The sequence below is a fragment of the Balaenoptera physalus genome (assembly GCF_965194825.1).
Source record: "Balaenoptera physalus genome assembly, chromosome: 18".
NCBI classification, from domain to species: Eukaryota; Metazoa; Chordata; class Mammalia; order Artiodactyla; family Balaenopteridae; genus Balaenoptera; species Balaenoptera physalus.
In genome coordinates, this window is record NC_138899.1 from 56,912,454 (window position 1) to 56,940,452 (window position 27,999).

The 27,999-nt window shown below is 37.9% G+C and overlaps 1 protein-coding gene across 4 annotated transcripts in view; it reads right to left on the minus strand.

The window, feature by feature from the left end:
* VWA8 (von Willebrand factor A domain containing 8) overlaps positions 1 to 27,999 on the minus strand; it is a 356,490-nt gene that overhangs the window by 272,968 nt on the left and 55,523 nt on the right. For all 4 annotated transcript variants that reach the window (XM_082435350.1, XM_082435351.1, XM_082435349.1 and 1 more), the window contains 5 exons: positions 10,830 to 10,997; positions 6,166 to 6,330; positions 5,524 to 5,573; positions 4,686 to 4,794; positions 2,516 to 2,620 (listed from right to left, as the gene is read on the minus strand). In XM_082435350.1, the coding sequence (XP_082291476.1) occupies positions 2,516 to 2,620; positions 4,686 to 4,794; positions 5,524 to 5,573; positions 6,166 to 6,330; positions 10,830 to 10,997 (597 nt within the window). The remainder of the gene's footprint in view (positions 1 to 2,515; positions 2,621 to 4,685; positions 4,795 to 5,523; positions 5,574 to 6,165; positions 6,331 to 10,829; positions 10,998 to 27,999) is intronic.

Genomic DNA, 27,999 nt, shown 5'->3' on the forward strand with positions numbered 1-27,999 from the left:
ATCATGTCTTCATTGCAGTGTCTTAAGTACTCAAGACAATCATTCCTCTTCCCAAGCCTAAGAAAAATTGTTTATTTGTGCTACCATAAAAAACATAAGTTTTATACTTTACACGATTTATATATGCAAACTCCCATGGTGTCACACAATGTGGTAGGAATTGCTTCCATGCTGTAGACAAATAACAATCATTGACACCATAATTTCATGCCAAAAAAAAAAAAAGGGTACCCTGTATTTTAAGGAGGTTCAATTGGAAAGGAGTAAAGCCTTAGCCAAGTAATTAAATTCATTGGAATTCAGAACCTACACCCATTAAATTCTAAGAAAATATATATATGAGCTTAAAGGTATGTTTTCACTCTAGCCATAGTAATGTCAGTTTAACTTGATATAGGGTTAATGTCAGAGCATTTATATTACAGAAATGAACACTAATGCCTTGAACCACACTTGCTGTACTGGTTATGTCTTTATAAATAATTCAAACTAAAATATTTCAGTAGAATAAAAATAGTAGGCTAGAATACACTAAAATAGGAAAAGAACTCAAGGTGCAAGGTGAGTTACCATTTGTTGGCATAGGAAATTTAAAGACTCTTAATCAAAAAGGAAATTGAGGAGTAAAACAGATATATAATTCTTCACACAATTAAGGCAAGAAAAGACAATCACTTTTTCTTCTCTTACATAAGTAACAAAATTCCCCCTTTTCCTTTTTTTTTAAAACTCTACAATCAGATTTGAAATAATTCCTGTTTGTAACATGGACCCTCAATCAGTGCTCTATGTTCCCCTTAACTATAAAGGTCAAAATAAAGGCCAAACAAAATGAAGCAGCACTGACTACTTTCTTTGGAAAACTCAACTCTTTAAAGGTATTCTATAACTTTATAGAATTTGTATGACTAATTTTGAAATTAGAGACCAGAAACGCATCAAAGTGTTTTCTTAGTAAAAATGAAGACCTTTGTTCATAACGGACTTATCTAGACACTGAATACCTTCTCCTGGTCGTGTCACAAAACTTTGCATTGCTTCATTTTATCAGAACTCTGACATTTTCTTCTACCCTATGTACTCTTGTTCCCAAGGCAGTGGACTTTGTGCTGATGGGCATCTAGGGAGCTCATCTGTAATCACAGCCTCTTTTCATAAACACTAGGTACTCTATTTCAATGACCAATGCCAAAGTAGTTCAGATGTTACTTAAATCAAAGATGAGTTCTAGTTCTGTTTTTCAGAGCCTGGAATGAATCTTTGAGTGAACTATACAGTCAGACTGGTAGTTTCCTAACTCCTTGAGCATAGGAATTAATTTCCCCATTTCCAAATGGTTCCTCGTTATCTCCTTAACATCCTTCCACCTTCTCCTCTTTCCCCTCCCTCTCCCTCACCCTTTCTCACACACACAGCAAACCCCTTTCTTCCCTTTCATCAGTGGCTGCTATTTCACTGTCCCTAGCCCTGCTTCTATTCTTTGCTGTCTCTTCTACTTCCCTTTGCCTCTTTATTGACCATTACTTTCCCCTTGCTTCTTTGTGTTTTTCTTTTAGATTCTGCCCCTAACTATACTTTTTAGCATTTATGAGGAATGGCTTTTTGTTAGTTTTATTTTGTTATTATTATTATTGACATCACCAGTCAATGAAAATACTGTTTCTTGGGTTGGCTGATATATGAAATAAAATCCCACTGAAGTAACTAGAATCTATTGTTCCACTCTTCTGAGCCCTTCTCACTATTATTAGCTGCGTAGAGAGTACTTCTGTACTCCCAAAGACCCTGTGTATTCTTTGGGATAAGGGAGAAACTAACACCATTCCATATGTCAAATTCTGGCCTCCAGAAAATGAAGGGCCTATACACAAGACCACAACAGCTTAGTGTTCACATTCTACCTTCTCCTTAGAAATCTATACACCTTGACCCAAACTGTGTAAGAAAAACAAAAACAGTCTTTCATAAAAAGGAATTATTTGGGGTGAGTCAATGACTCTCTGCCAAGGGTCTGCTTGAAGTGGCTCCCACTGGCCAAAACCTGGGATAATTTTAGCATCAAAATAAATGACGATAGTAATCAATTATAACCCACTGAATAAAATAGGGATCCATAAGTGCATATTGATATAAATGAATAAATAAATACATGGAGGAGAAGAAAAAGCTCTTCCTTAGTGTAGAATGCCTACTAATAAATGCAGAAGGAATGTTTACGCCCCATTACTGACATGACAATGCCTCCACATGTGGAAAAGAAGAGAAGACAAGGGAAAGAAAGAAAGATGGAGAAAGAAAAGTAGGAAAGAAGGGTAAGAGAGAGATGAGAAGAAGGGAAAAGAAGGGACAAGAAGAGAAAATGGGAAAGGTAAGGAAAGAAGGTGAAGCAGATACATACTTTTTTTTTTTTAATATCGTTATTGGAGTATAATTGCTCTACAGTGGTGTGTTAGCTTCTGCCTTATAACAAAGTGAATCAGCTATACACATACATATATCCTCATCAGATACTTACTTTTAAAACAACTTCCACAGCCATCTTCCCTTCATGTCCTAGTAAAACAGTGTACGGGTAAAGCCACCGGATTGCATGTTCGATTGACATCATAGGAAAGGAATCCTATTTAGGAGGAAAAATACATAGGAATGAAGAACACCTAAAATAATCACAGAAAATTTAACCCAAATGAACATATGACATTGAAATTGCATTATAAACAATACCCAATAAGTTTCTAATGTTTTCCAGAAGTCTACAAAAGCAAATATTGTTTCCTCTTCCTGTTCCACACCCTTTCCCTTGGTAAACTCACCCACTCTCATCTTTCAGCTGCCGTGTATGTGTTGATGGCTCCCATGTCTCTGTCTCCAGTCCTGACCTTTTTCTTGAGCTCTAGACCTAAACTCTCAATTGCCCATTAGATGTGACTCTATGGCTATCCCATAGACTCCCATTCAGCATGTCTGAAACTACATGTCTGAACACATTTCCCTATCCTACTCATTGCAAAGTACCTTCTCTTTTTCCTCTACTCCTAATCGGAGTTAATCTCATCCACATACTCCTAGCTTCACTGTTATAACTACAAAGTTAGAAAGTGTTCATTATCCTCAAATCCTTCCCCCCAAATTGCTTTCCCAATTCGGTTTACCCTACTTTAAAAAGTCTACTAACAAGGACAACTAGGGAAATTTCAATATGGACTGTCTATTAGATGACATTACAGAATTATTGTTAACACGCTGAGGGGTGTGATAACGGTGTTCTGGTTATGTAGAAGAATGTTCTAATTCTTAGAAGTTGCATACTGAAGTACTTAAGAATACTGACTACAATTTACTTTCAGAATTGTTTAGAAAAAAAAAAGTGCAAACAAAAGTGGCAATACATTAAAAGTTGGTGATTCTAGTTAAAGGGATTATGGATTTATGTTTTGCTAATTTTGAACTTTTTCTTAGATCTGAGAATTGTCAAAGTAAAAAGTTCCAAGGAAAAAACAAAAAGAATGAAAAGTAGAAGATGTGATAAATAGGAGGAAAAATGCTGTTCCAGATGTAGAGAACAGTGTAAACAATACCTGGGAAACCTAACTCACTGACCCTCAGGAAACGTAAAATAAAAAGCAACAAGAGATTGAAAATAACTCTCTTGTCTAAGTGGTGTCACTACTACCTTGGATTATGCTCTCCTTAGCAGAGTCTCCTACCTGCTCCCTGTGCATCCACACTCCCACCACCTCACCTCACTGCCAGCAGAGGTGTCTTCCTCCAACATACATCTGATTGCCACACATCCCATCTACTTAATAATGTCTAATGGGCCACTTCTTCCACACCAGAAAATCCAGACAACGTCACTCACCATGCAAAGCACTTCACAATAAGGTCCTAACCTTTCTCTTCAGCACACATGCTTGCTCCAGTGATACAATTTATTATCATTCTCCGAAAAACACACCAGGCCCTTTTGTGATTTAACACCTTTGGCCCATGCTGTTCCCTCTGCCTGGGGAACACTCCAGACACTACTGTCATGACCTTCGTGAAACTGTGGTGGACAACATCTGTCTTCCACCAAATCCCCTCACCCATTTTCCTCCTTCACGCGCCTCCCAGCTTTCCCTTCCAACAGCCAGCTGCTGCAAGTCTTTCAAAGAAAACTGCCCTTGAGCTCCTGGAGCCAGCTTGGCTCCCAGAGTGCGAGAGCAGCTAGTGCCTGGGAACGTGTGCCCCCTGGGATGATTACTAACCAGTGAGACTGATGGTGCTGAGTGTGAAAGTCCCAGCTCCCCTGCCTCAGGTTGGGGCGAGTCTGAGGCATGACTTACACTGCCGCAAACCTCTGCATGATCAGGTAGAAGTCCGCCTTCCCTCTGTGGAACTTTCACCTGAGCTGCATGTCTACCTTCCCCCGTCCAAGGCTGTAAGCTCTTTAAGGACTCAGAACACATCACTGGTCTCTGCACAGTTTCCTGGGCTTCACAGCAAATTAATCTCAGGCCTTGCAATATTTATAGAAGAGTATAACAAGATAAATGGAAATGATTAATCTCCAAGGGTTAACTTTTAAGTTTTCTTTGCCACATTTGGGTATACCCAAATAATTAATTTATTTTAATAAATTAAAATAATTTCATTAATAGTCATTAATTAAATTAATAGTCATTAATTTATTTTATACATACCAGAATTTGAACTGCAGCTGGTAAACTATCTAAAGGAAAATCTGGAAGTCCAAGACTAGAAGATTCTTGGGAACAGAGAGTGGTGGCAAAGGATAAGAGTTGAGAAATTCTAGGGGAAAACAAGAAGTGATATTAAATTTTATTCTAATAGTTATAATACATAAAATCTGTTAAATATAAAATAGCTGGGCCAATTTAATTAATCGAAAAAGTTGACATCCACTATTTAATTCTTAGGGAATAGTTCCATATTATAATATTCCATTTCAAACTCAGAAGCTGATTAGGTTCACAGATATATTTCTTAAATCTGTCCCAATATGTGAGGTTTTTCATAACCTGGCCCAAAACTACTCTGCCAGCATCACCTCCCACCTTTCTCAATCTAAATCCAAACTCCAGCCTCCGGGAGCTTTTCATAGATCCAAGAATAAGGTATATACTCTCATGCCATGCTTTAAAAACTTTTTCTTAGAACTCCTTAATTCCATTCTCTATCAGTCAAAAGCCTACTCATTCTTTAGGACCCATCTCAAATGCCAATGCCTTTGTGAAGCCCTTATAAAGTTTCAAGCACAACATCCCCCAATACTCTGAAATTATGGCCCTTACCACACTGTGTTAAAGTAAGGTATTTATACACATATCTGTAAACTCTACTAGATCTTGAGTTTCTTGCCATCAAAGATCATGTCTTATTAATTTTATCATTAGCTGGTTCCATAGCTACTGAAAAATTCTTCAAACAGTTGTTGAATGAATGAATGAATCAGTTGATCAATGAATGGGCAAAACAAATTCAACGTTAAGTGTCCATATATATATCTGAAATACTTACTTCTCAGCAGAAACATTGGCTCCAACTGAATACAACAGTTTAAGTTGGTCCTAAAATAACATAAAACATATCAAATTGATTAATAAGGAATGCAACAGATTAAATGCAAATGTTTGACAAACATAATTCAACCTTTTAATTAAGCAGACACTATGTAACTAATAACAAAAAATCATTTCTTGATACATGTCATTTCTAAAAGAAGAGTTGGTCTTTTTAAAAAATCTTTCAGACAAATAATACCACATAACTTTTCTTTCTAGTTTCCAGAGATTTTCTTTACTTTTATATGCATTTTTCTTTCCATCAACTACTGAGGGGGACATCTACAAACATAGTAACACTTTTATAGTAATTGAATTTATTATAAACAAGAAAACTATTTAAAAAATAAATTATCCTTAAGGGAAGAGGGGCAAGATGGAAGAGGGGATTAAGAGATATAAGCTACTATGTATAAAATAAGCTACAAGCACAGGGAATGTAGCCAATATTTTAGAATAACTTTAAATGAAGTATAATCTATGAAAATATCGAATCACTATGTTGAACACCTGAAACTAATACTGTAAATCAACTGTACTTCAATTAAAAATAAATAAAAATTTAAAAATAAAATAAATTATCCTTGTTCCTACTTACCTGGAAGGGTAGATAATAAATATCTCTGGCTTGAAATCGAGACCGGAGTGGGGGATCTAATGGATTCCCAGAGTACCTAGGTACTGGCAAGCCCAAGGCGATCACTCGGAAATCTTCACTAACTCGGACAATCTTCCAAGCATCCAATTCTGTTTTGGTATGATCCTAAAAGAGTAAGAAATCAAAAATTACAGCATAATGATAGAGATCACAACTGCAAGAGCCAGGCTAAGGAATTTATGTCCTGACTGCTGGACAAACTGTATTTGAGAATGCTCTCGAAGCCAAACTGTCAAGGAAGGGAGCAAAGTGGAATCAGGAACAGGATACCAGGGAAGGCTCACAAAATGAAGACTGGTGTTTGAAAGGAGAAGCATCCAGGAACAAAGGTGATGTGGGTCAGATCTCTAAACCCTAGTCAATAACACAAAGGAACAGTCAGAAGAGCACGGAAAATAAACTGGTTCAAGCTAGAAGTCATAATATGGTAGTTCTAGAGGGGTTGACCACCAGCAGAGCAGAGAATGCCCAGGGACCTTCAATAAATAACTATGTTTATGGATCTATTTCTACCAAGGTATATTAATAATAATAAGTAACATTCTTTGAAAACTTAATACATGATAAGCACTTTCCATGAACTTTTCTCATTTAATTTTCACCAGAATCCAAATAGACATTTAATTCCTTTTCATGGATGAATAAACTGACGTTCAAAGGAGTTACATAACTTGCCCACATTCCTGCAACTACCATATGGTGGAGCTGAGACCGGAAACAGCGTAGATTTTGGAGTCACAAATCCTGGCTCTAGTGCTTGGTGCACATTCTAGCTAAGTGACCAAAAACTTGTTATCATACCCTCTGAGCCTCAATTTTCTCATGTATAAAGTGGAAATAATATCACCAGTATTACTATGGCTGTTACGAAAGTTAAACGTGATAATGCATGTGAAAATGAAAGTAACTGGTCCACAGCAGTCACCTGTTAAATGTCATACCTTCCTTCTTTGCCTGACCCTTCCAATGGCTCTTCACTGTTCTTCAGCCTTTGAAGAGCCCCCCAGTCCCTTGCTGTTGTCCTCTTTATACCCTCTTGTATCACGGCATCTAAAGACTTCACTGCACTTATTCATTAATTCAACAAATAGTCATTGAGCACCTACCATGTGCCAGGCATTGTTCTAAAGTTTGAGATAACAACAGTGACAAAATTCCTGGCCTAGTGGAAGTATGAACTAGTAGAGGGAGGCAGACAATGAGCTAAAAACATAAGTAAATAAATCATGTGGGATATTAGAAGACTCTGTGGAAAAATATAGAGCAGAGTAAAGGAGTCTGGGGGCAGAGGGCACATTGAAGTATTTAATAAAAGGGTGAGGGCAGCCTTCATTGGTAATACAGGCAGACCTCAGAGATACTGCAGGTTCGGTTTCAGACCACTACAATAAAACACATACCGCAATAAAGTGAGTCACAAAAATTTTTTGGTTTTCCAGTTCATACAAAAGTTACGTTTACACTACACTGTAGTCTATGAAGTATGCAATAGCGTTACGTCTAAAACATGCACATACCTTAATTAAAAAATATTTTATTGCTAAAAAATGCTAACCATCTTCTGAGCCTTCAGTGAACAGTCAGCTTTGCGCTGGTAGAGGATCTTGCCTCGGTGTTGTTGGCTGCTGACTGATGAGGATGGTGGCTGCTGAAGGCTGGGATGGCCGTGGCAGTTCCCTAAAATAAGGCCACAGGGAAGCTCGCTGCATCAATTGACTCTCTGTAGCAGGCACTGCTGTTTGATAGTATTTGACCCACAGTAGAACTTCCTTCAAAATTGGAGTCAATCCTCTCGAACCCTGCTTCTGCTTTATCAACTAAGTTTATGTTCTAAATTCTAAATCATATGTTGTCATTTTAACAACCTTCACGGCCTCTTCATCAGGAGCAGATTCCATCTCAAGAAACCATTTTCTTTGCTCATCCATAGCAAGCAACTCCTCATCTGTTAAAGTTTTATCATGAGATTGCAGCAGTTCAGTCACATCTTTAGGCTCCACTTCTAATTCTACTTTTCTTGCTATTTCTGTCACCTCTGCAGTTACCTCTTCCACTGAACTCTTGAGCGTCTCAAAGTCATCCATGAGAGTTGGAGTCAACTTCTTCCAAACGCCTGTTAACGTTGATATTTTGATCTCTTCCTATGAATCATAAATGTCCTTAATGGCATCTACAATAGCAAATCCTTTCCAGAAGGTTTTCAATTTAGTTTGCCCAGATATGTCAGAGGAATTACTATGGCAGCTATACCCTTACAAAATGTATTGCTTAAATAATAAGACTTGAAAGTCGAAATTACTCCTTGATCCATGGACTGTAGAATGAATGTTGTGTTAGCAGGCATGAAAACAACGTGAATTTCATCGTACATCTCCATCAGAGCTCTTGGGTGACCAGACGCATTGTCAGTGAACAGTAATATTTTGAAAGGAATTTTTTTTCTGAGCAGTAGATCTCAACAGTGAGCTTAACAATAAACCATGCTGTAAACAGATGTGCTATCACCCAGGCTTTGTTGTTCCATTTATAGAGCACAGGCAGAGTAGATGTAACATAATTCTTAAAGGCCCTAGGATTTTCAGAATGGTAAACGAACATTAGCTTCAACTTAAAGTCACCAGCTGCATTAGCCCCTAACAAGAGAGTCAGCCTGTCCTTTGAAGCTCTGAAGACAGACATCGACTTCTCTCTAGCTATGTCCTAGATGGCATCTTCTTCCAGTAAAAGGCTGTTTCATCTACACAGAAACTCTGATGTTTGGTGTAGCCACCTTCATTAATTATCTTAGCTAAATCTTATGGATAACTTGCTACAGCTTCTACATAAGCACTTGCTGCTTCACTTTGCACTTTTATGTTATGGACACAGCTTCTTTCCTTAAAACCTCATGAACCAACCTCTGCTAACTTCAAATTTTTCTTCTGCAGTTTCCTCACCTCTCTCAGCCTTCAAAGAATTGAAGAGAGTTAGGACCTTCCTCTGGATTAGGCTTTGGCTTAAGGGAATGTTGTGGCTGGTGGGATCTTCTATCCAGACCACTAAAATTTTCTTCAGCAATAAGGCTGTTTCTCTTTCTTACCATTTGTGTGTTCACTGGAGTAACACTTTTACTTTCCTGCATGAACTTTTCCTTTGCATTCACAACTTGGCTAACTGGCGCAAGAGGCCTAGCTTTTGGCCTGTCTCAGCTTTCAACATGCCTTCCTCATTAAGCTTAATCACTTCTAGCTTTTGATTTAAAGTGAGAGACAAGTGACTTTTCCTTTCACTTGAACACTTAGAGGCCACTGTAGGATTATAAATTGCCCTAATTTCAATATTGTTGTGTCTCAGGGAATAGGGAGGCCCAAGAAGAGGGACACAGAGTGGGGAACGAACAGCTGATCAGTGGAGCTGTCAGAACACACATTTATTGATGAAGTTCACCATCTTACACGGGTGTGGTTCGAGGAGCCCCAAAACAACTGCAACAGCAACGTCAAAGATCAGTGACCACAGATCACCATAACAAATATAATAACAATGAAAAAGTTTGAAATATTGTTACAATTACCAAAATGCAACACAGAGACAAGAAGTAACCAAATGCTGTTAGAAAAATGGTGCCCATTGATTTGTTTGACACAGGGTTGCCACAAACCTTCAATTCGTAAATAACACCATATCTGCAAAGCACACTAGAGCCAAGTGCAATGTAACACGGTATGCCTGTATTACATTTGAGCAAAGACTTGAAAGGGGTAGAGGAATGAGCCAGGCAGATATCTGGGAGAAAACCATTCCAGAAGAGCAAAGTGCCCGTGCAAAGCACTGATAAGATAGGATAATGCATATCCAGCAGTTTATGGTACAATAAAAAGAATACTAGCAGCTGGAGTGGAATGAAAAAGGAGAAGGATAGAAGGAGATAAGGCCAAAGAGGCAGTAATGGCCCAGATCACCCAAGACCCTGTATTCCATTGTGAGGATTTTAGATTATATTCTGAGTAGAGCAGGAAGGCATTAGAGGTTTATAGCAGAGGAATGACCTGTTCTGCTTCGTGTTTTAAAGCGATCACTAACTGCCCTGGGGGAGCCAGGATGGAAGAAGGGGTTCTAGTTGCGAAGCTCTTACAAACAACTCAGGCAGGCGATGCTGGTAGCTGGGACCTTCAGGGTATCTTTAAATATTTTACTCATTTCTGTCAATATCTACTGGGCTTTGAGCTTCTTGAACCCAACAAGTGGACTTTATTCAGCTTTGTCTTCCTGGTGCCCAGCACAGTCTAGAAGCTATTAGGCTTGTTGAGAGAAACAAGAGAAGGGAAAAAGAAGATGGAAAAGGAGGGAGAAAGGGAAGAAGAATTAAAAGGAGAAAAAGGAGAAAGAAAGAATAGTTATTAGATAGGCAAACAGAAGTAAAAATCTGGGAGGTCTTCTAACGTGATGTGGAAAACAGAAGAGCCATACAAAACTGCAAACGCATGACTGACTTCAGGCAGTTGCCCAAGATATGCGCCACCTGAACATTTGTCCTCGTTCTGACACAATCATGTCTGATACAACAAGTGGCCAACCCACAGCTCAACAGCTAAGACAAAGCAGTCAAATTTTTCTCTTCTTACTTGGAGAAGTTTGTCGTAACGCTCGGCAGACATCAGGAAGCGTCCATCTTCAAGCTGCATCTCCCTATTTTCCAGCAAGTTGTTCAAAACAGGAAGGACATTCCTCTCCGCCTTTTCCAAGCCTTCCAAAACGAGAGTTCTACCTTCTGTGGCTGCACGAACTGCACACTATTTCCAAGAAACAAAAGCAATATGAGACTATCAAACACAGCGGAGCATGGCCTGATTTTACTTGTAATGCAAATTAAACTGTGGTTCTTATTATAGGGACCGGGAGTCAGGAAAGCTGGGTTCTAGATCGTGGTTTTGCTTTTCCTGCCAATATGATATTAAGCAAGTGATTTTCTCTCTTTAGGCCTGCTTTCCCATTTGTAAAATGAAGCGATTAGAAGAGGTGGTCTCTAAGGCTCCTTTCAGCTGTAAATTTTACTTAAAAAAATTTTTTTTAACATCTTTATTGGAGTATAATTGCTTTACAATGGTGTGCTAGTTTCTGCTTTATAACAAAGTGAATCAGCTATACATATACATATATCCCCATATCTCCTCCCTCTTGCATCTCCCTCCCACCCTCCCTATCCCATCCCTCTAGGTGGTCACAAAGCACCCAGCTGATCTCCCTGTGCCATGTGGCTACTTCCCATTTCAGCTGTAACATTTTAGATATATCTCCAATGAAACAGAAAACTGAGAGCTATCTTTGGATCAGTAATGCAATTAAGGAAGCAGATTCCTTAACTATTGATAGAAATGAGAAATGAAGATTACAATCTGCCCTACCAAGATTTTTGTGAAGATCAGATAAACTAAGTGAGAACACGTGCAGACTGTGAGGTTTTATTTAATTTATTTATTTATTTTTAATTTTTTTAAAATTTCAGCTTTATTGAGGTATAATTGACATGTAAATTTATAAGTTATTTGATTATAACACAGTATTATTAACTATAACCCCATGCTGTACATTAGATCCCGAGAATTTATTCATCAAATAACTGGAAGTTTGTACCCTTTGAGCAACATGTCCCCACATCCCCCATTCCCCAGTCCCTGGTAACCACCATTCTAGTCTCTGTTTTCATGAGTTTGGCTGTTTTAGATTCTACATGTACGTGATATCATACGGTATTTGTTTTTCTTTTTTTTAAATAGAGAAATGCAAATCAAAACTACAATGAGATATCACCTCACATCACTCAGAATGCCCATATCATCACAACATCTACAAACAATAAATGCTGGAGAGGGTGTGGAGAAAAGGGAACCCTCTTGCACTGTTGGTGGACATGTAAATTGATACAGCCACTATGGAGAACAGTATGGAGGTTCCCTAAAAAACTAAAAATAGAACTACCATGTGAGCCAGCAATCCCACTACTGGGCATATACCTAGAGAAAACCATAAGTCAAAGAGACACATGCACCCCAATGTTCACGGCAGCACTATTTATAATAGCCAGGACATGGAAACCACCTAAATGTCCATCAACAGAGGAATGGATAAAGAAGATATGGGTCAGAGGACCTCCAGGATGGCGGAGGAGTAAGATATGGAGATCACCTTCCTCCCCACAAATACATCAAAAATACATCTATGTGTGGAACAACTCCTACAGAACACCTACTGGACGCTGGCAGAAGACCTCAGACCTCCCAAAAGGCAAGAAACTCCCCTCGTACCTGGGTAGGGCAAAAGAAAAAAGAAAAAACAGAGACAAAAGAATAGGGACGGGACCTGCACCCGTGGGAAGGAGCTGTGAAGGAGGAAAAGTTTCCACACACTATGAAGTCCCTTCACTGGCGGAGACGGGGGCTAGGTGCGGGGTAAGCTTTGGAGCCATGGAGGAGAGCACAGCAACAGGGGTGCGGAGGGCAAAGCGAAGAGATTCCCGCACGGAGGATCAGTGCTGACCAGCACTCACCAGCCTGAGAGGCTTGTCTGCTCACCCGCTGGTACGGGTGTGGGCTGGGAACTGAGGCTCGGGCTTTGGAGGTCAGATCCCAGGGAGAGGACTGGGGTTGGCTGCGTGAACACAGCCTGAAGGGGCTAGTGTGCCACAGCTAGCCGGGAGGGAGTCCCGGAAAAACTCTGGAGCTGCCTAAGAGTTGAGAGACCATTGTTTCAGGGTGCGTGAGAAGAGGGGATTCAGAACACCACCTAAATGAGCTTCAGAGAAGGGCACGAGCCACAGCTATCAGTGCGGGCACCAGAGATGGGCATGAGACGCTAACACTGCTGCTGCAGCCACCAAGAATCCTGCGTGCAAGCACAGGTCACTATCCACACCTCCCCTCCCAGGAGTCTGTGCAGCCCGCCACTGCCAGGGTCCCGTGATCCAGCGACAAGTTCCCGGAGAGAACACACAGCACGCCTCAGGCTGTTGCAAGGTCACGTCGGGCTCTGCCACCGCAGGCAGGCCCTGCATTCCATACCCCTCCTTGAGTGAGGCAGAGCCCTCTAATCAGCCTCTACTTTAACCCCCTCCTGTCTGGGCGAACAACAGACACCAGAGGGCAACCTACACGCAGAAGCAGGGCCAAATCCAAACCTGAACCCCAGGAGATATGCGAACAAGAAGAGAAAGGGAAATTTCTCCGTGCAGCCCCAGGAGCAGAGGATGAAATCTTCACAATCAACTTGATGTACCCTGCATCTGTGGAATACCTGAACAGACAATGAATCATCCCAAAATTGAGGCAGTGGACTTTGGGAGCAAGCGTAGACTTGGGGTTTGCTGTATGCAACTGAATAGTTTATGATTTTTATGTTTATCTTAGTTTTAGTGCTTGCTATCATTGGTGGATTTGTTTATTGGTTTGGTTGACCTCTTCTTTTTTATATTTTAATAATTTTTAAAATTTTTTACTTTAATAACTTTATTTTATTTTATTTTTTTCTTTCTTGCTTTTTCTTCTCTCTTTTATTCTGAGCCATGTGGCTGACAGGGTCTTGGTACTCTGGCCTGGTGTCAGGCCTGAGCCTCTGAGGTGGGAGAGCCAACTTCAGGAAATTGGACCACCAGACACCTCCCAGCCACACGTAATATCAATCGGCAAGAGCTCTCCCAGAGATCTCCGTCTCAACGCTAAGACCCAGCTCCACTCAATAACCAGCAAGCTCCAGTGATGGACACCACATGCCAAACAACTAGCAAGACAGGAACACAACCCCACCCATTAGTAGAGAGGCTGCCTAAAATCATACAAAGTTCACACACACCAAAACACACCACCGGACATGGGTCTGCCCAGCAGAAAGACAGGATCCAGCCTCATCCACCAGAACACAGGCACCAGTCCCCTCCACCAGGAAGCCTACATAACCCACTGAACCAACCTTACCCACTGGGGTCAGACATCAAACACAACGGGAACTACAAACCTGCAGCCTGCAAAACAGAGACCCCAAAACACAGTAAGTTAAGCAAAATGAGAAGACAGAGAAATATGCAGCAGATGAAGAAGCAAAGTAAAAACCCACCAGACCAAACAAATGGAGAGGAAATAGGCAGTCTACCTGAAAAAGAATTCACAGTAATGATAGTAAAGATGATCCAAAATCTTGGAAATAGAATGGAGAAAATACAAGAAATGTTTAACAAGGAACTAGAAGAACTAAAGAGCAAACAAACAATGATGAACAACACAACTAATGAAATTAAAAATTCTCTAGAAGAAGTCAATAGAAGAATAACCGAGGCAGAAGAACAGATAAGGGACCGGGAAGATAAAATATTGGAAATACCTACCACAGAGCTGAATAAAGAAAAAAGAATGAAAAGAATTGAGGACAGTCTCAGAAACCTCTGGGACAACATTAAACACACCAACATTTGAATTATAGGGGTCCCAGAGGAAGAAGAGAAAAAGAAAGGGACTGAGAAAATATTTCAAGAGATTATAGATGAGAACTTCCCTAACATGGGAAAGGAAATAGTCAATCAAGTCGAGTAAGCGCAGAGAGGCCCATACAGGATAAATCCAAGGAGGAACACACCAAGACACATATTAATCAAACTATCAAAAATTAAATACAAAGAAAAAATATTGAAAGCAGCAAGGCAAAAGCAATAAAAAACATACAAGGGAATCCCCATAAGGTTAACAGCTGATCTTTCAGCAGAAACTCTGCAAACCAGAAGGGAGTGGCAGGACATATTTAAAGTGATGAAAGGGAAAAACCTAAAACCAAGATTACTCCACCCAGCAAGAATCTCATTCAGATTCAATGGAGAAATTAAAACCTTTACAGACAAGCAAAAGCTAAGAGAATTCAGCACCACCAAACCAGCTTTACAACAAATGCTAAAGGAACTTCTCTAGGCAGGAAACACAAGAGAAGGAAAAGACCTACAGTAACAAACCCAAAACAATTAAGAAAATGGTAATAGGAAGATACATATCAATAATTACCTTAAATGTAAATGGATTAAATGCTCCAACCAAAAGGCATAGACTGGCTGAATGGATACAAAAACAAGACCCGCGTATATGCTCTACAACAGACCCACTTCAGACCTAGGGACACATACAGACTGAAAGTCAGGGTATGGAAAAAGATATTCCATGCAAATGGAAATCAAAAGAAAGCTGGAGTAGCAATTCTCATATCAGACAAAATAGACTTTAAAATAAAGACAATTACAAGAGACAGAGGACACTAAGAATCATCAAGGGATCAATCCAAGAAGATATAACAATTGTGAATATTTAAGCACCCAACACAGGAGCACCTCAATACATAAAATAAATGCTAACAGCCATAAAAGGGGAAATCGACAGTAACACAATCTTGTAGGGGACTTTAACACCCCACTTTCACCAATGGACAGATCATCCAAAATGAAAATAAATAAGGAAACACAAGCTTTAAATGACACATTAAACAAGATGGACTTAATTGATTTTTATAGGACATTCCATCCAAAAACAACAGAATACACTTTCTTCTCAAGTGCTTATGGAACATTCTCCAAGATACACCATATCTTGGGTCAAAAATCAAGCATTGGTAAATTTAAGAAAATTGAAATTGTATCAAGTATCTTTCTGACCACAACATTATGAGACTAGATATCAATTACAGGAAAAAATCTGTAAAAAATACAAACAGATGGAGGCTAAAAAATACACTACTAAATAACCAAGAGATCATTGAAGAAATCAAAGAAAAAATTTTTAAAAACCTACAAACAAATGACAATGAAAATACGACGACCCAAAGCCTATGGGATGCAGCAAAAGCAGTTCTAAGAGGGAGGTTTATAGCAATACAATCCTACCTCAAGACACAAGAAAAATCTCAAATAAACAACCTAACCTTACACCTAAAGCAATTAGAGAAAGAAGAACAAAAAAACCCCAGAAAGTTAACAGAAGGAAAGAAATCATAAAGATCACATCAGAAATAACTGAAAAATAAATGAAGGAAACGATAGCAAAGATCAATAAAACTAAAAGCTGGTTCTTTGAGAAGATAAACAAAATTGATAAACCATTAGCCAGGCTCAGCAAGAAAAAAAGGAAGACTCAACTCAACAGAATTAGAAATGAAAATGGAGAAGTAACAACTGACACTGCAGAAATACAAAGGATCATGAGAGATTACTACAAGCAACTATATGCCAATGAAATGGACAACCTGGAAGAAATGGACCAATTCTTAGAAAAGCATAACTGTCCAAGACTGAACCAGGAAGAAATAGGCAACATAAACAGACCAATCACAAGCACTGAAACTGAAACTGTGATTAAAAATCTTCCAACAAACAAAAGCCCAGTACCAGATGGCTTCACAGGAGAATTCCACCAATCATTTAGAGAAGAGCTAACACCTATCCTGCTCAAACTCTTCCAAAATATAGCAGAGGGAGGAATACTCCCAAACTCGTTCTATGAGGCCACCATCACCCTGATACCAAAACCAGACAAAGATGTCACAAGAAAAGAAAACTACAGGCCAATATCACTGATGAACAGAGATGCAAAATTCCTCAACAAAACACTAGAAAACAGGATCCAACAGCACATTAAAAGGATCATACACCATGATGAAGTAGGGTTAATCCCAGGAATGCAAGGATTCCTCAATATCTGCAAATCAACCAATGTGATACACCATATTAACAAACTGAAGGATAAAAACCAGATGATCATCTCAACAGATGCAGAAAAAGCTTTCGACAAAATTCAACACCCATTTGTGATAAAAACCCTCCAGAAAGTAGGGATAGAGGCTACCTACCTCAGCATAATAAAGGCCATATATGACAAACCCACAGCTAGCATCATTCTCAATGGTGAAAAACTTAAAACCATTTCTACTAAGATCAGGAACAAGACAAGGTTGCCCACTCTCACCACTATTATTCAACATAGTTTTGGAAGATTTAGCCACAGGCATCAGAGAAGAAAAAGAAATAAAAGGAATCCAAATGGGAAAAGAAGAAGTAAAGCTGTCACTGTTTTCAGATGACATGGTACTACACATAGAGATTCCTAAAGATGCTACCAGAAAACTACTAGAGCTAATCAATGAATTTGGTAAAGTAGCAGGATACAAAATTAATGCACAGAAATCTCTTGCATTCCTATACACTAATGATGAAAAATCTGAAAGAAAAATTAAGGAAACACTCCCATTTACCATTGCAATAAAAAGAATAAAATACCTAGGAATGAACCTACCTAAGGAGACAAAAGACCTGTATGCAGAAAACTATAAGACACTGATGAAAGAAATTAAAGATGATACAAATAAGTGGAGAGATATACCATGTTCTTGAATTGGAAGAATCAACATTGTGAAAATGACTACACTACCCAAAGCAATCTACAGATTCAATGCAATCCCCATCAAACTACCAATGGCATTTTTCACAGAACAAGAACAAAAAATTTCACAATTTGTATGGAAACACAAAAGACCCCGAATAGCCAAAGCAATCTTGAGAAAGAAAAACAGAGCTGGAGGAATCAGGCCCCCGGACTTCAGACTACACTACAAAGCTACAGTAATCAAGACAGTATGGTACTGGCACAAAAACAGAAATACAGGTCAATGGAACAGGATAGAAAGCCCAGAGATAACCCTACACACATATGGTCACCTTATCTTTGATAATGGAGGCAAGAATATACAATGGAGAAAAGACAGCTTATTCAATAAGTACTGCTGGGAAAACTGGACAGCTACTTGTAAAAGAATGGAATTAGAACACTCCCTAACACCATACACAAAAAGAAACTCAAAATGGATTAAAGACCTAAATGTAAGGCTAGACACTATCAAACTCTTAGAGGAAAACATAGGGAGAACACTCTATGACATAAATCACAGCAAGATCCTTTTTGACCCAACTCCTAGAGAAATGGAAATAAAAACACAAATAAACAAATGGGACCTAATGAAATGTAAAAGCTTTTGCAAAGCAAAGGAAACCATAAACAAGACCAAAAGACAACCCTCAGAATGGGAGAAAATATTTGCAAATGAAGCAACTGAGAAAGGATTAATCTCCAAGATTTACAAGCAGCTCATGCAGCTCAATATCAAGAAAACAAACAACCCAATCCAAAAATGGGCAGAAGACCTAAATAGACATTTCTCCAAAGAAGATATACAGATTGCCAGCAGACACATGAAAGAATGCTCAACATCATTAATCATTAGAGAAATGCAAATCAAAACTACAATGAGATATCATCTCACACCGGTCAGAATGGCCATCATCAAAAAATCTACAAACAAGAAATGCTGGAGAGGGTGTGGAGAAAAGGGAACACTCTTGCACTGTTGGTGGGAATGTAAATTGATACAGCCACTATGGAGAACAGTATGGAGGTTCCTTAAAAAACTAAAAATAGAACTACCATGCGACCCAGCAATCCCAGTACTGGGCATATACCCTGAGAAAACCATAATTCAAAAAGAGTCATGTACCAAAATGTTCATTGCAGCTCTATTTACAATAGCCAGGACATGGAAGCAACCTAAGTGTCCATCGACAGATGAATGGATAAAGAAGATGTGGCACATATATACAATGGAATATTACTCAGCCATAAAAAGAAACGAAACTGAGTTATTTGTAGTGAGGTGGATGGACCTAGAGTCTGTCATACAGAGTGAAGTAAGTCAGAAAGAGAGAAACAAATACCATATGCTAACACATATATATGGAATATAAAAAAAAAATGGTTCTGAAGAACCTAGGGGCAGGACAGGAATAAAGACAGAGACATAGAGAATGGACTTGAGGACACAGGGAGGGATAAGGGTAAGCTAGGACGAAGTGAGAGAGTGACACTGACATATATACACTACTAAACGTAAAATAGATAGCTAGTGGGAAGCAGCTGCATAGCACAGGGAGATCAGCTCGGTGCTTTGTGACCACCTAGAGGGGTGCGATAGGAAGGGTGGGAGGGAGATGCAAGAGGGAGGGGATATGGGGATATATGTATACATATAGCTGATTCACTTTGCTGTACAATAGAAACTAACACAACATTGTAAAGCAACTATACTCCAATAAAAATTTAAAGAAAAAGAAAAAAAGACTGCGATGTTTTAAATGAGTCACCATCAAAACGGATTCAGATTTAGTGTCATGTTCGATGTTGACAACATTAACAACTTACCAAAACAGAAAAGAGTCAGGTTTCACATTGGCCTACGGCAGGTTGATCATAACCATAGTCCTATAAGTCTTCCAAGTTTAAGCAACTTAGAAATAGAGAAAAATAGGAAATAAAGTAGGCCCCAAATGGTAAGAAGCGGGAAAAATATAATTTTTTAAAAAGTACTAAAGATGTGAAAAAAAATCTTTCTTTAACCGATAGATGCTGAACAAAATAGAAAAATCTACTTTTTGGTCAAAATGCTTGAAAATCTGCTTTAAAAAAAAAAAAAGGAAATCTTGCAACTTCCCTGGTGGTCCTGTGGCTAAGTCTCCACGCTCCCAATGCAGGGGCCCCGGGTTCGATCCCTCGTCAGGGAACTAGATCCCGCATGCCTCAACTAAAGATCCCGCATACCACAATTAAAGATCCCGCATGCCGCAACTAAAAGATCCCGCATGTGGCAATGAAGATCCCACGTGCTGCAACTAAGACCTGGTGCAGCCAAATAAATAAATATTAAAAAAAAAAAAAAAGAAAACCTCAATGACATTTCTCCTGTGTACTTAACAACATGACTAGGATTAATGCTGTTAAATTTATGTTATCACTCTCTCCTTAAAAGTCTCCTTTTTTGGTCTTTATGGCACTGTATTCTCTTAAAAAAAACTTTCTTTTCTGCCTGCCCATTCCATGTAGGTGGTTCCAGAAGTACATCTTTAACCCCAAACTCTTCTTACTCTGTAAGGTCTGGCCTGAGTAATCATACTTAATCACATAGTTGCAACCACCACTGTTATGCTAACGACTCTCAACCTCAGGTTCCCCCAAGCCCCACCACATAGTCCTGTCACATGGATGTCTCCAACCAGACTCTAGAAGCACCTCAGGCTCTCTTGTACAACACTGAACACATCAGATTTCCCCCCAAACCTTCTCTTTCTCTTATCTTTCTATTTAAGGTGGGAGCACCATTCACCCATGCCAGGTCCTCGATTCCTATCTCATCTCCTACATTCAATTTATCACCATGTCCTGCTGATTGGACTTCTTTAATATTTCTGGAACTCATTCTTTCTACCACTCCTCTAGTTCAGGCCCTCCTTAAGTCTCAGATCTCCTCCCTTCTAAGTCCAAGCTCCTTAACTTAACATATATGTCTACCACAGTATGGCATTTATCATTCCAATAGTTTTCCTGATATTAGTTGCCACACACGTGGTATTTTTAAAACAGTGAGCTGGTTGAGATTTCCCCCATGCTTATATATACCATACTGCTTTACTAGAAAAATCTGTCTGTTTTATACTGACCCCTTTGCTTAAAATTTAATTTTCCCTATAGTAATTTGCCCCCAAACAATCTGAATATCTGAAGGGAGGAAAAAGACTATCTCTATTTTTTTTTTAGAGACTAAATATACAAAGAAATTTCTCAAATAGCAAAGCATTGACTTTCCAACTGTGCAAAAAAAACAGGCATTGCTTAATCAAGCCTCCTTTTAATAAGCTGTTGAATTTTGCACTATATTGCAGAATTCATTTCAAGTGTCTATGTACTATCATAAAAAAATAAACTTTTATGAAAACCACAATTGGACTCAAGATGATCATCCTATTTTAAAAATAAGATCAATTCATGAATAAACCTACAAAACTGACTATCTTGTGGTAGCAGCTTTATTTTTTTTAAATGCATGGATAGAAGTGACTTAGTAGCTCCTAAAGAACAAAAAAAAATAAGAATCTCATTTTTCCTAGTTGAGAAAAGGACAAACCTATAGAAATGGTTTCTGGAACATTAAAAATAAAACATAAACTACTTCTTATAAAAATTCATGTTTCAGCTAAGGTCTCAATTAAGCTTTCTTTCACAAGACTCTATTTACTCCAAGAAAACACAGCTCATAATAAAAAGAAACTCATCTATATCTCAATTTAAAAAAAAAAAAGAAAAAAAACTAAGTTATCACAACTTGTGGCAATATTACATTTAAAAAGCTAAAATTTTTATCAATCTTAGTTATAGAACAGACTAAATATTGTACTTAACTTTTAAACATTTCATAGAGATGAAAATACATGTTCTCTGAGATAAAACTAGAGATATGTATATCAAAATTTAGTGGTTTCCCAACTGTGGGCCAGGGAAGACAAAGTCTTGACAACATAGGACAACAACAGACACTGCAGATCTGCTTTTATTTACTCCAGGAGACCTTGGTCAATTATGCATTGCACCTTTCCAGAGGAATCTGGAATAAGCTATAGAGAGAGAACAGAAGCAGAAGTCAAATACACAAAGGATTCCTTTCATCTACCTTAATGGAGTTAGGTTCTGTGATCATATAGTTGAAAAGGAGTGATGGATAGAAAAAGACCTCTTGAAAACCTGATAAATAAATGCTGCACCTCTTCTCCAGAGTAAAATGCACACAGGTATATGTCTACAATAGAGACCTCAAGTTAAGAACCTCTACTCTGAAAGAGGGTTAGAAACAGAAAGTCACGATTTGGCACACCCCATAGTAATAACTGTTGGAAGCAACAATCATCAATGGGTGGTAAAATTAGTGGGTAAGATTATGATGAGAAACAGCATATTTGCAAAGACTTAAAAACATCTCCCCCAACAAGATATTTATAAGCGACAAAGGGAAAAAATAACACAGCAGTGAAGGAACCTGGTAGATACCACCTTAACCAAGCGATCAGTTAACATACAGTAAAGAGATGTATCAATTTCATGTACTAAGCTTCTAATATGATGCCCCTAAAAGGGCACAACATCTCTTCTATAGTATTATTGCTAAAAAAAAAAAAAAATGCATGATCTTAATCAAATCATGAGGAAACATCAGACAAACGCATACCGAGCAACATTCTACAAAATAACTGGCCGTGAAGAGAAGTAGGGTCGTGTTGCTAGAAAGGGAGATGGAGCTGGGGACAGTGTAGCAGCAGTCATTTATTTTAATGATGCAAAGACTTGAGCATATTCAAATGATGAGGAGGAGGAACTTTGTCTTTGACAAAGTATCACTCCTACCCTTCCAAGACTAGCTCTCTGTACTCTGAGCTTATGGCATTCCCTCTCACCTCCTCCAAAATCTTCCGTCAACTATCCCATATCTTATTTGCATTTTCAGATTCCTTTTCTTCTACATACATGTCTGTACTTTAAGAAAATCTGCAGTCTTCTGATACCTCTTAATATGCTCCCATTTTCCTCACCTTTATTTTCAAGCCTCTTGAAAATAGTCCACATACTAACTGCCTCTAGTACGTATCCATCACCCTTATTTTACTGAAATTGCTCACTTGAAAGTACCAAAAATAAAACTGCCAAAAATCAAGCTTTTTCTTGATCTTCATGTTCTCCTGTCCTTCAATTCTCTTCCGTTGATCCTCTCTTGTGCTTTATCTTCTATGAACATTTACCAGGTTGGTTTCCCCTTGGCTTTCCCCAGCCCTCCCTCTGCCTCCTGTCCTCTAAAAGGCAAGTGTTTCCCAAGATTTTATTCTTAACCTTTCCCCCCGCTCTTTTCTCATTGGTTATTCCACTGGCAAAGATCACCTACACCCACAAATTCTTATTCATTCATTGAGTATTAATTACATGGCAGATGCTCTGTTATCTGCTATGTTAAGTACAACAACAATAGATAAGACTTTTCCATTTTCTTTATTTCATTATTTTGAGGAATATACTGTGTGACCCTAGCCTTTCTCCTGAGCTCCATGCTCACATTTCCAAATACCTTTTAAAAATATCTCCATATGGATTGCTCAAACTCAACAGGCTTAATCAAATCAAGCTCATGACTTCTTCCCTAAACCAGGCCCTCTTCCTAATGTCTACTTCAATTAAAGTTTCACTGATTCTCCTGCCATCCGGGATTCATTACTTCTGATTCCTCAAACAATATAAGTGTAACCTCTAAATATCTCATGCATCCATGAACTCTCTTCATTCTCACTGCCACCGTTCCAATGGGAGCCTTCATTACTTCCTGCTTCTTTACTAAAAGAGCTAATTGGAGCAGGCACCATATCTCAATATGTCTAGTCCTCAGCTGTCCTTAAGGTGATGAAATTTTACCTGCTGGAAAAGAGGGACTGAATCACGCCATCTATAACATCTATTTCAGCAGCAAGATACATGATTATGTGATTTACCACAACTTTATTAAGAATATTTTAAAAAATCCTCCCATTGGGACTTCCCTGGTGGTGCAGTGGGTAGGAATCCACCTGCCAATGCAGGGGACACCGGTTCGATCCCTGATCCAGGAACATTCCACATGCTGTGGAGCAACTAAGCCTGTGCACCACAACTACTGAGCCTGCCCTCTAGAGCCCGCGAGCCACAACTACTGAGGTCTGCGCACCCTAGAGCCTGCGTGCTGCAACTACTGAGAATGCGTGCTGCAACTACTGAAGCCCACATGCCTAGAGCCCGTGCTCTGCAACAAGAGAAGTCACCGCAACGAGAAGCCAGCGCACTGCAACAAAGAGTAGCTCCTGCTCGCCACAACTAGAGAAAGCCCACGTGCAGCAACAAAGACCCAACATAGCCAAAAATTAAATAAATAAATAAATATTTTAAAATTAAATAATAATAAATCCTCCCATAAATAACGAAGTCCTACTGTATAGCCCAGGGAACTATACTCAATACCCTGTGATAAACCATAATGGAAAAGAGTATAAAAAAAGAATGTCTGTATATGTATAACTGAGTCACTTTGCTGTACAGCAGATTGGCACAGCACTGTAAATCAACTCTACTTCAATAAAAAAAATAAAATTTAATTTTAAAAAATCCAAACTTTTTAATTAATTCAATGTTAAATTATTTATTTTATACAACATTTAATTGGCAATGAGGATGTATGCTTTATAGTGCAATTGGATTCAAAGATAAGAATATGAAAAGAGGATTATAAACTTATAAGAGTGGTATAATTTTTTAGGAAAAAATGAAAGAAAATCGACGTGCAAAAGATCACCCAAGATTTTTAACTTTCCTCCCAACTTGCCCTTTGGTAATGTAGTTATATACCCAGAGCATATGCAAATTAAAAATTTTAAATGCAGGCAAAATTATTGGCTAAAAGGAGAAAACATTACTATTGTAGTATCTCTTTGCTTCCTGATTCTTTCTTAAAATAGTCTATAAAATGATTAAAATACTTTAATCAGTACTGTCAAACTTTATTAATGCAGTCTGCTCATATTTGTAAAGAAGGATGTTAAAAACAACTGAATAGCAAATCCATTAAGTACTTTAATGTATCAGCAACATTTTGTACCAGACTATAAATCTCAGACTTAACAGGAGATGCTGGAGAGAAAAAAGTGTTACAAGTTTTGGGCCCAAGAGAGGCCCAAGCATCTTAACCCCCTTGTATTAATGCCCCCTTTGCCCTCTGTCTGCTCAGCACTTAAGTGTGGAACCACAACACTGAAGTTTTCCTAGTTCTCTCATATACCTGTTTAATCTTCCCAGCAGGATTCTTAGGTCTTCAAGGAGTGAGAACCCTGGTTTTTTATGTCATATTGGTGCAAAACTGGCTCACAGCAGGCTTTTAGTGTTTATGGAATGAAAATGTAACCATTCAGTTAAAAGATGCTGTTACGTAAGTTTAGAATTTTTATATGAAGAATAATACTTACCTATGCCCACACTTGATATGAAAACAGAACTGAACAAGTTTAACTGTCAGCATGAGAGATGTAGGCTACATATTTCAAAACTTTTCTATACATATTTTTAAATAAAATAACTGTGGTATAACTTTTCTTGTGAAATTTAAAAAAAAAAAAAAAAGAAGGGAGCAGTGCATATATATTTTATGTGGAATGAATACTGGTGATCATTCCTCAATGTAGAAATTAGATCAACCATAAGGATCATTTCCTGCCCTTCAAGCTACAGAACTTCCGGAGACCTAATTTCTCAAATAGAAATCAGAAAAAATGCAGAAAGATCCTTCTGGACAAAGCACCCCATATAGCAGCTTTAACCACCTAACACATGGATACAAAGTAGTTTGAGATAAAAGCAGCTGCATGACCTAAAATCAAAAACTGTCTTAAGCCCTGTTCTAGATTTGCTTCTGATTTGATAAAAGACCTTAGGCAAACAATTAATCTGGATGTCTGTGTCCTCATTTACTAAATGAGAATATCCTCAAGGGGTACTGTACAATGCCACTATTTATGAATCAAAGCAGTACTAGAAAAATATTTAAAGCTGTAAAACCTATTAAAATATAAATTATTATTAATATAGTCATGATCTAATGAAAATAGGTTCCAAAGAAATTCAAATACTCAAAATGGTTACAGTGTAACAGCATTGAAGAAGCCAAAGAAAAATGAAAAAAATTTACATTTCAAGTTCCTTATTTTGAAATATCAGAATAGGATCAGATTGATTTTTGGTTGCTCTACCACCTGCTATGGGTGACTTAGATAAGTCACTTTCCTCTCTAAGCCTCCATTTCTTTCTAGTAATGGTGCTTATCTCATAGATTATGGTAAAGATTAAATAAGATAACCTCTGGCACATAGTAAACCTTACCAAAAAAACCACTTGCCTGTTATTATTACAAATACTATTATCTTTGTAGTAGTTGTCGTCATTGTCATTACCATCATCATCATCATCATCATCATCATCGTCATCATCACTGCTCTTTCAAGGAAGTAGCATATGACAGAAAGAAGCAACACTTTGGAACTGGACAGATCCTGGTTCAAATCTTACCACTGCTATTTATCAGTTGTATGACCATAGCCCTCTAAAGACTCTTATTTCACCTATAAGATGTGGAAGTCACCTCCATCCTAAGGATGTTTTGAGGATTAAATGCAGTCATATCAAGCACCTGGCACAACAGAGGTCTCCTCAATGAAAGTTATTTTTATCTCCCTTGATCCTTTTTAAATGAATTATATAAATCTGTCAAAAATTTAACATATGAGTAGATAAGAGTTGGCCTGAGCAAGATGGCAACATGGTAAGGAGCCATGGCCTGAGTTCTGACTAATACAGAGGCCAGTGTAAACATAGAGAGACCTTTTCCAACTGTCCTAGTGACAATTGGGACATATTATAACAATACGGTTGCAAAGGATTTGGTGCAGGTACTAGAATTCAATCATTCTCAAAAAATAAGTAAATGTTTTTCCCTATTTGCTAAAATAAGTAAACGGCACTTATACAAGGTAAAAATCTCATCTTCTGATCAATAGCACTGTTATTCAATGTATTAGGAGTTGCTTTTAGTGACTTGTAACATTTAAGCAGCATATTAAAAAAAGTTAATCCTTATTTTTCTACTAATAAAAGAGAATCAAGAATTATCCGAAACAGAGATACATTAAAATATTATGTAATTGTTTAAAGTGCATTTTATATGTAATATTAAATATGTATATTGTATATTAAGGAACTTGACATTATTGTGTCAAACAAATTAACAAGATTCTAGCGTGAAAAGAGTTACTGGTTTAGAAAAGTTGAAAAAAATCATTTGAAGCTCCCCATCCTGGCTTTCTACTCCCCAAATTAACGCTATATAGAGTGTCTCTCCTGTCAGCCAGACATAAAAACTTAATCACAATTTATTTGTAGCTTAGCTAATTTGTAACAGCTTATATTTGAGAAATGCAAGCAATGTATAATGACTTAAAAGTCTTCCTCTCCGGCTCTTTGGACACAGGACTCTTTGGCTCACAGGACAATAAACAGAATTAATGATAAGAATGTCAACAAGTAAGGTAAGGAAAAAAATTAGAGTAAAAGATTTTTAAAGGGTTAGAATATCAACAATTTAGGCTTTTCTTGGGTTATTTTACCTTCAAAGACAAATGAAAGTTAATATGGTAGCAAAAAATCTTAATCTCCTTATTTCTCCATAAGTGTCATAATGTCATATAAATTTTCATATTTCTGTTCTTTAACCTATTTTTCTTTTCAAAAAGTTCCTATAATCTATTTAGCAAAACAATTGCATAAAAGAATATTTAAGTTACCTTCACATTAACAAGTGGATAAGTTACAGTAAATATTTACATAGACAAACATGGGGTATATGTCAACATTTCCTTGACAGATGGTAACTTGTTTATTTCATCAGTATCTCTCTCCTTTTCTATATCCACTCAGTTCATTGACATCTTACAGAAGCAATAGCCAATAAACGTAAAAATGATTCAACCTGGTTAATACTTTTTAAAGCAAATTAAAGTCTATCAGTTTGGCAAAGTACATACATGGAAATACTCAATATTGACAAGAATCCATGAGGCAATCACTCAGTGCATACTGATGAGAGTATGAGTTGGAACACCCTTTCTGGAAAGCAATTTGGCGATATATGTATATTGAGACTCTTGAATATGTCTAGACCCTTTGATTATATTTCCAGCATTCAAGTCTAAAAAAATCATCCAAGGTAATAACAAGATCTAAGTACAGAGATATTCACCAAGGAGTTATTTATAACAGTGAAAACTTAGAAAGAACCTGAATGACC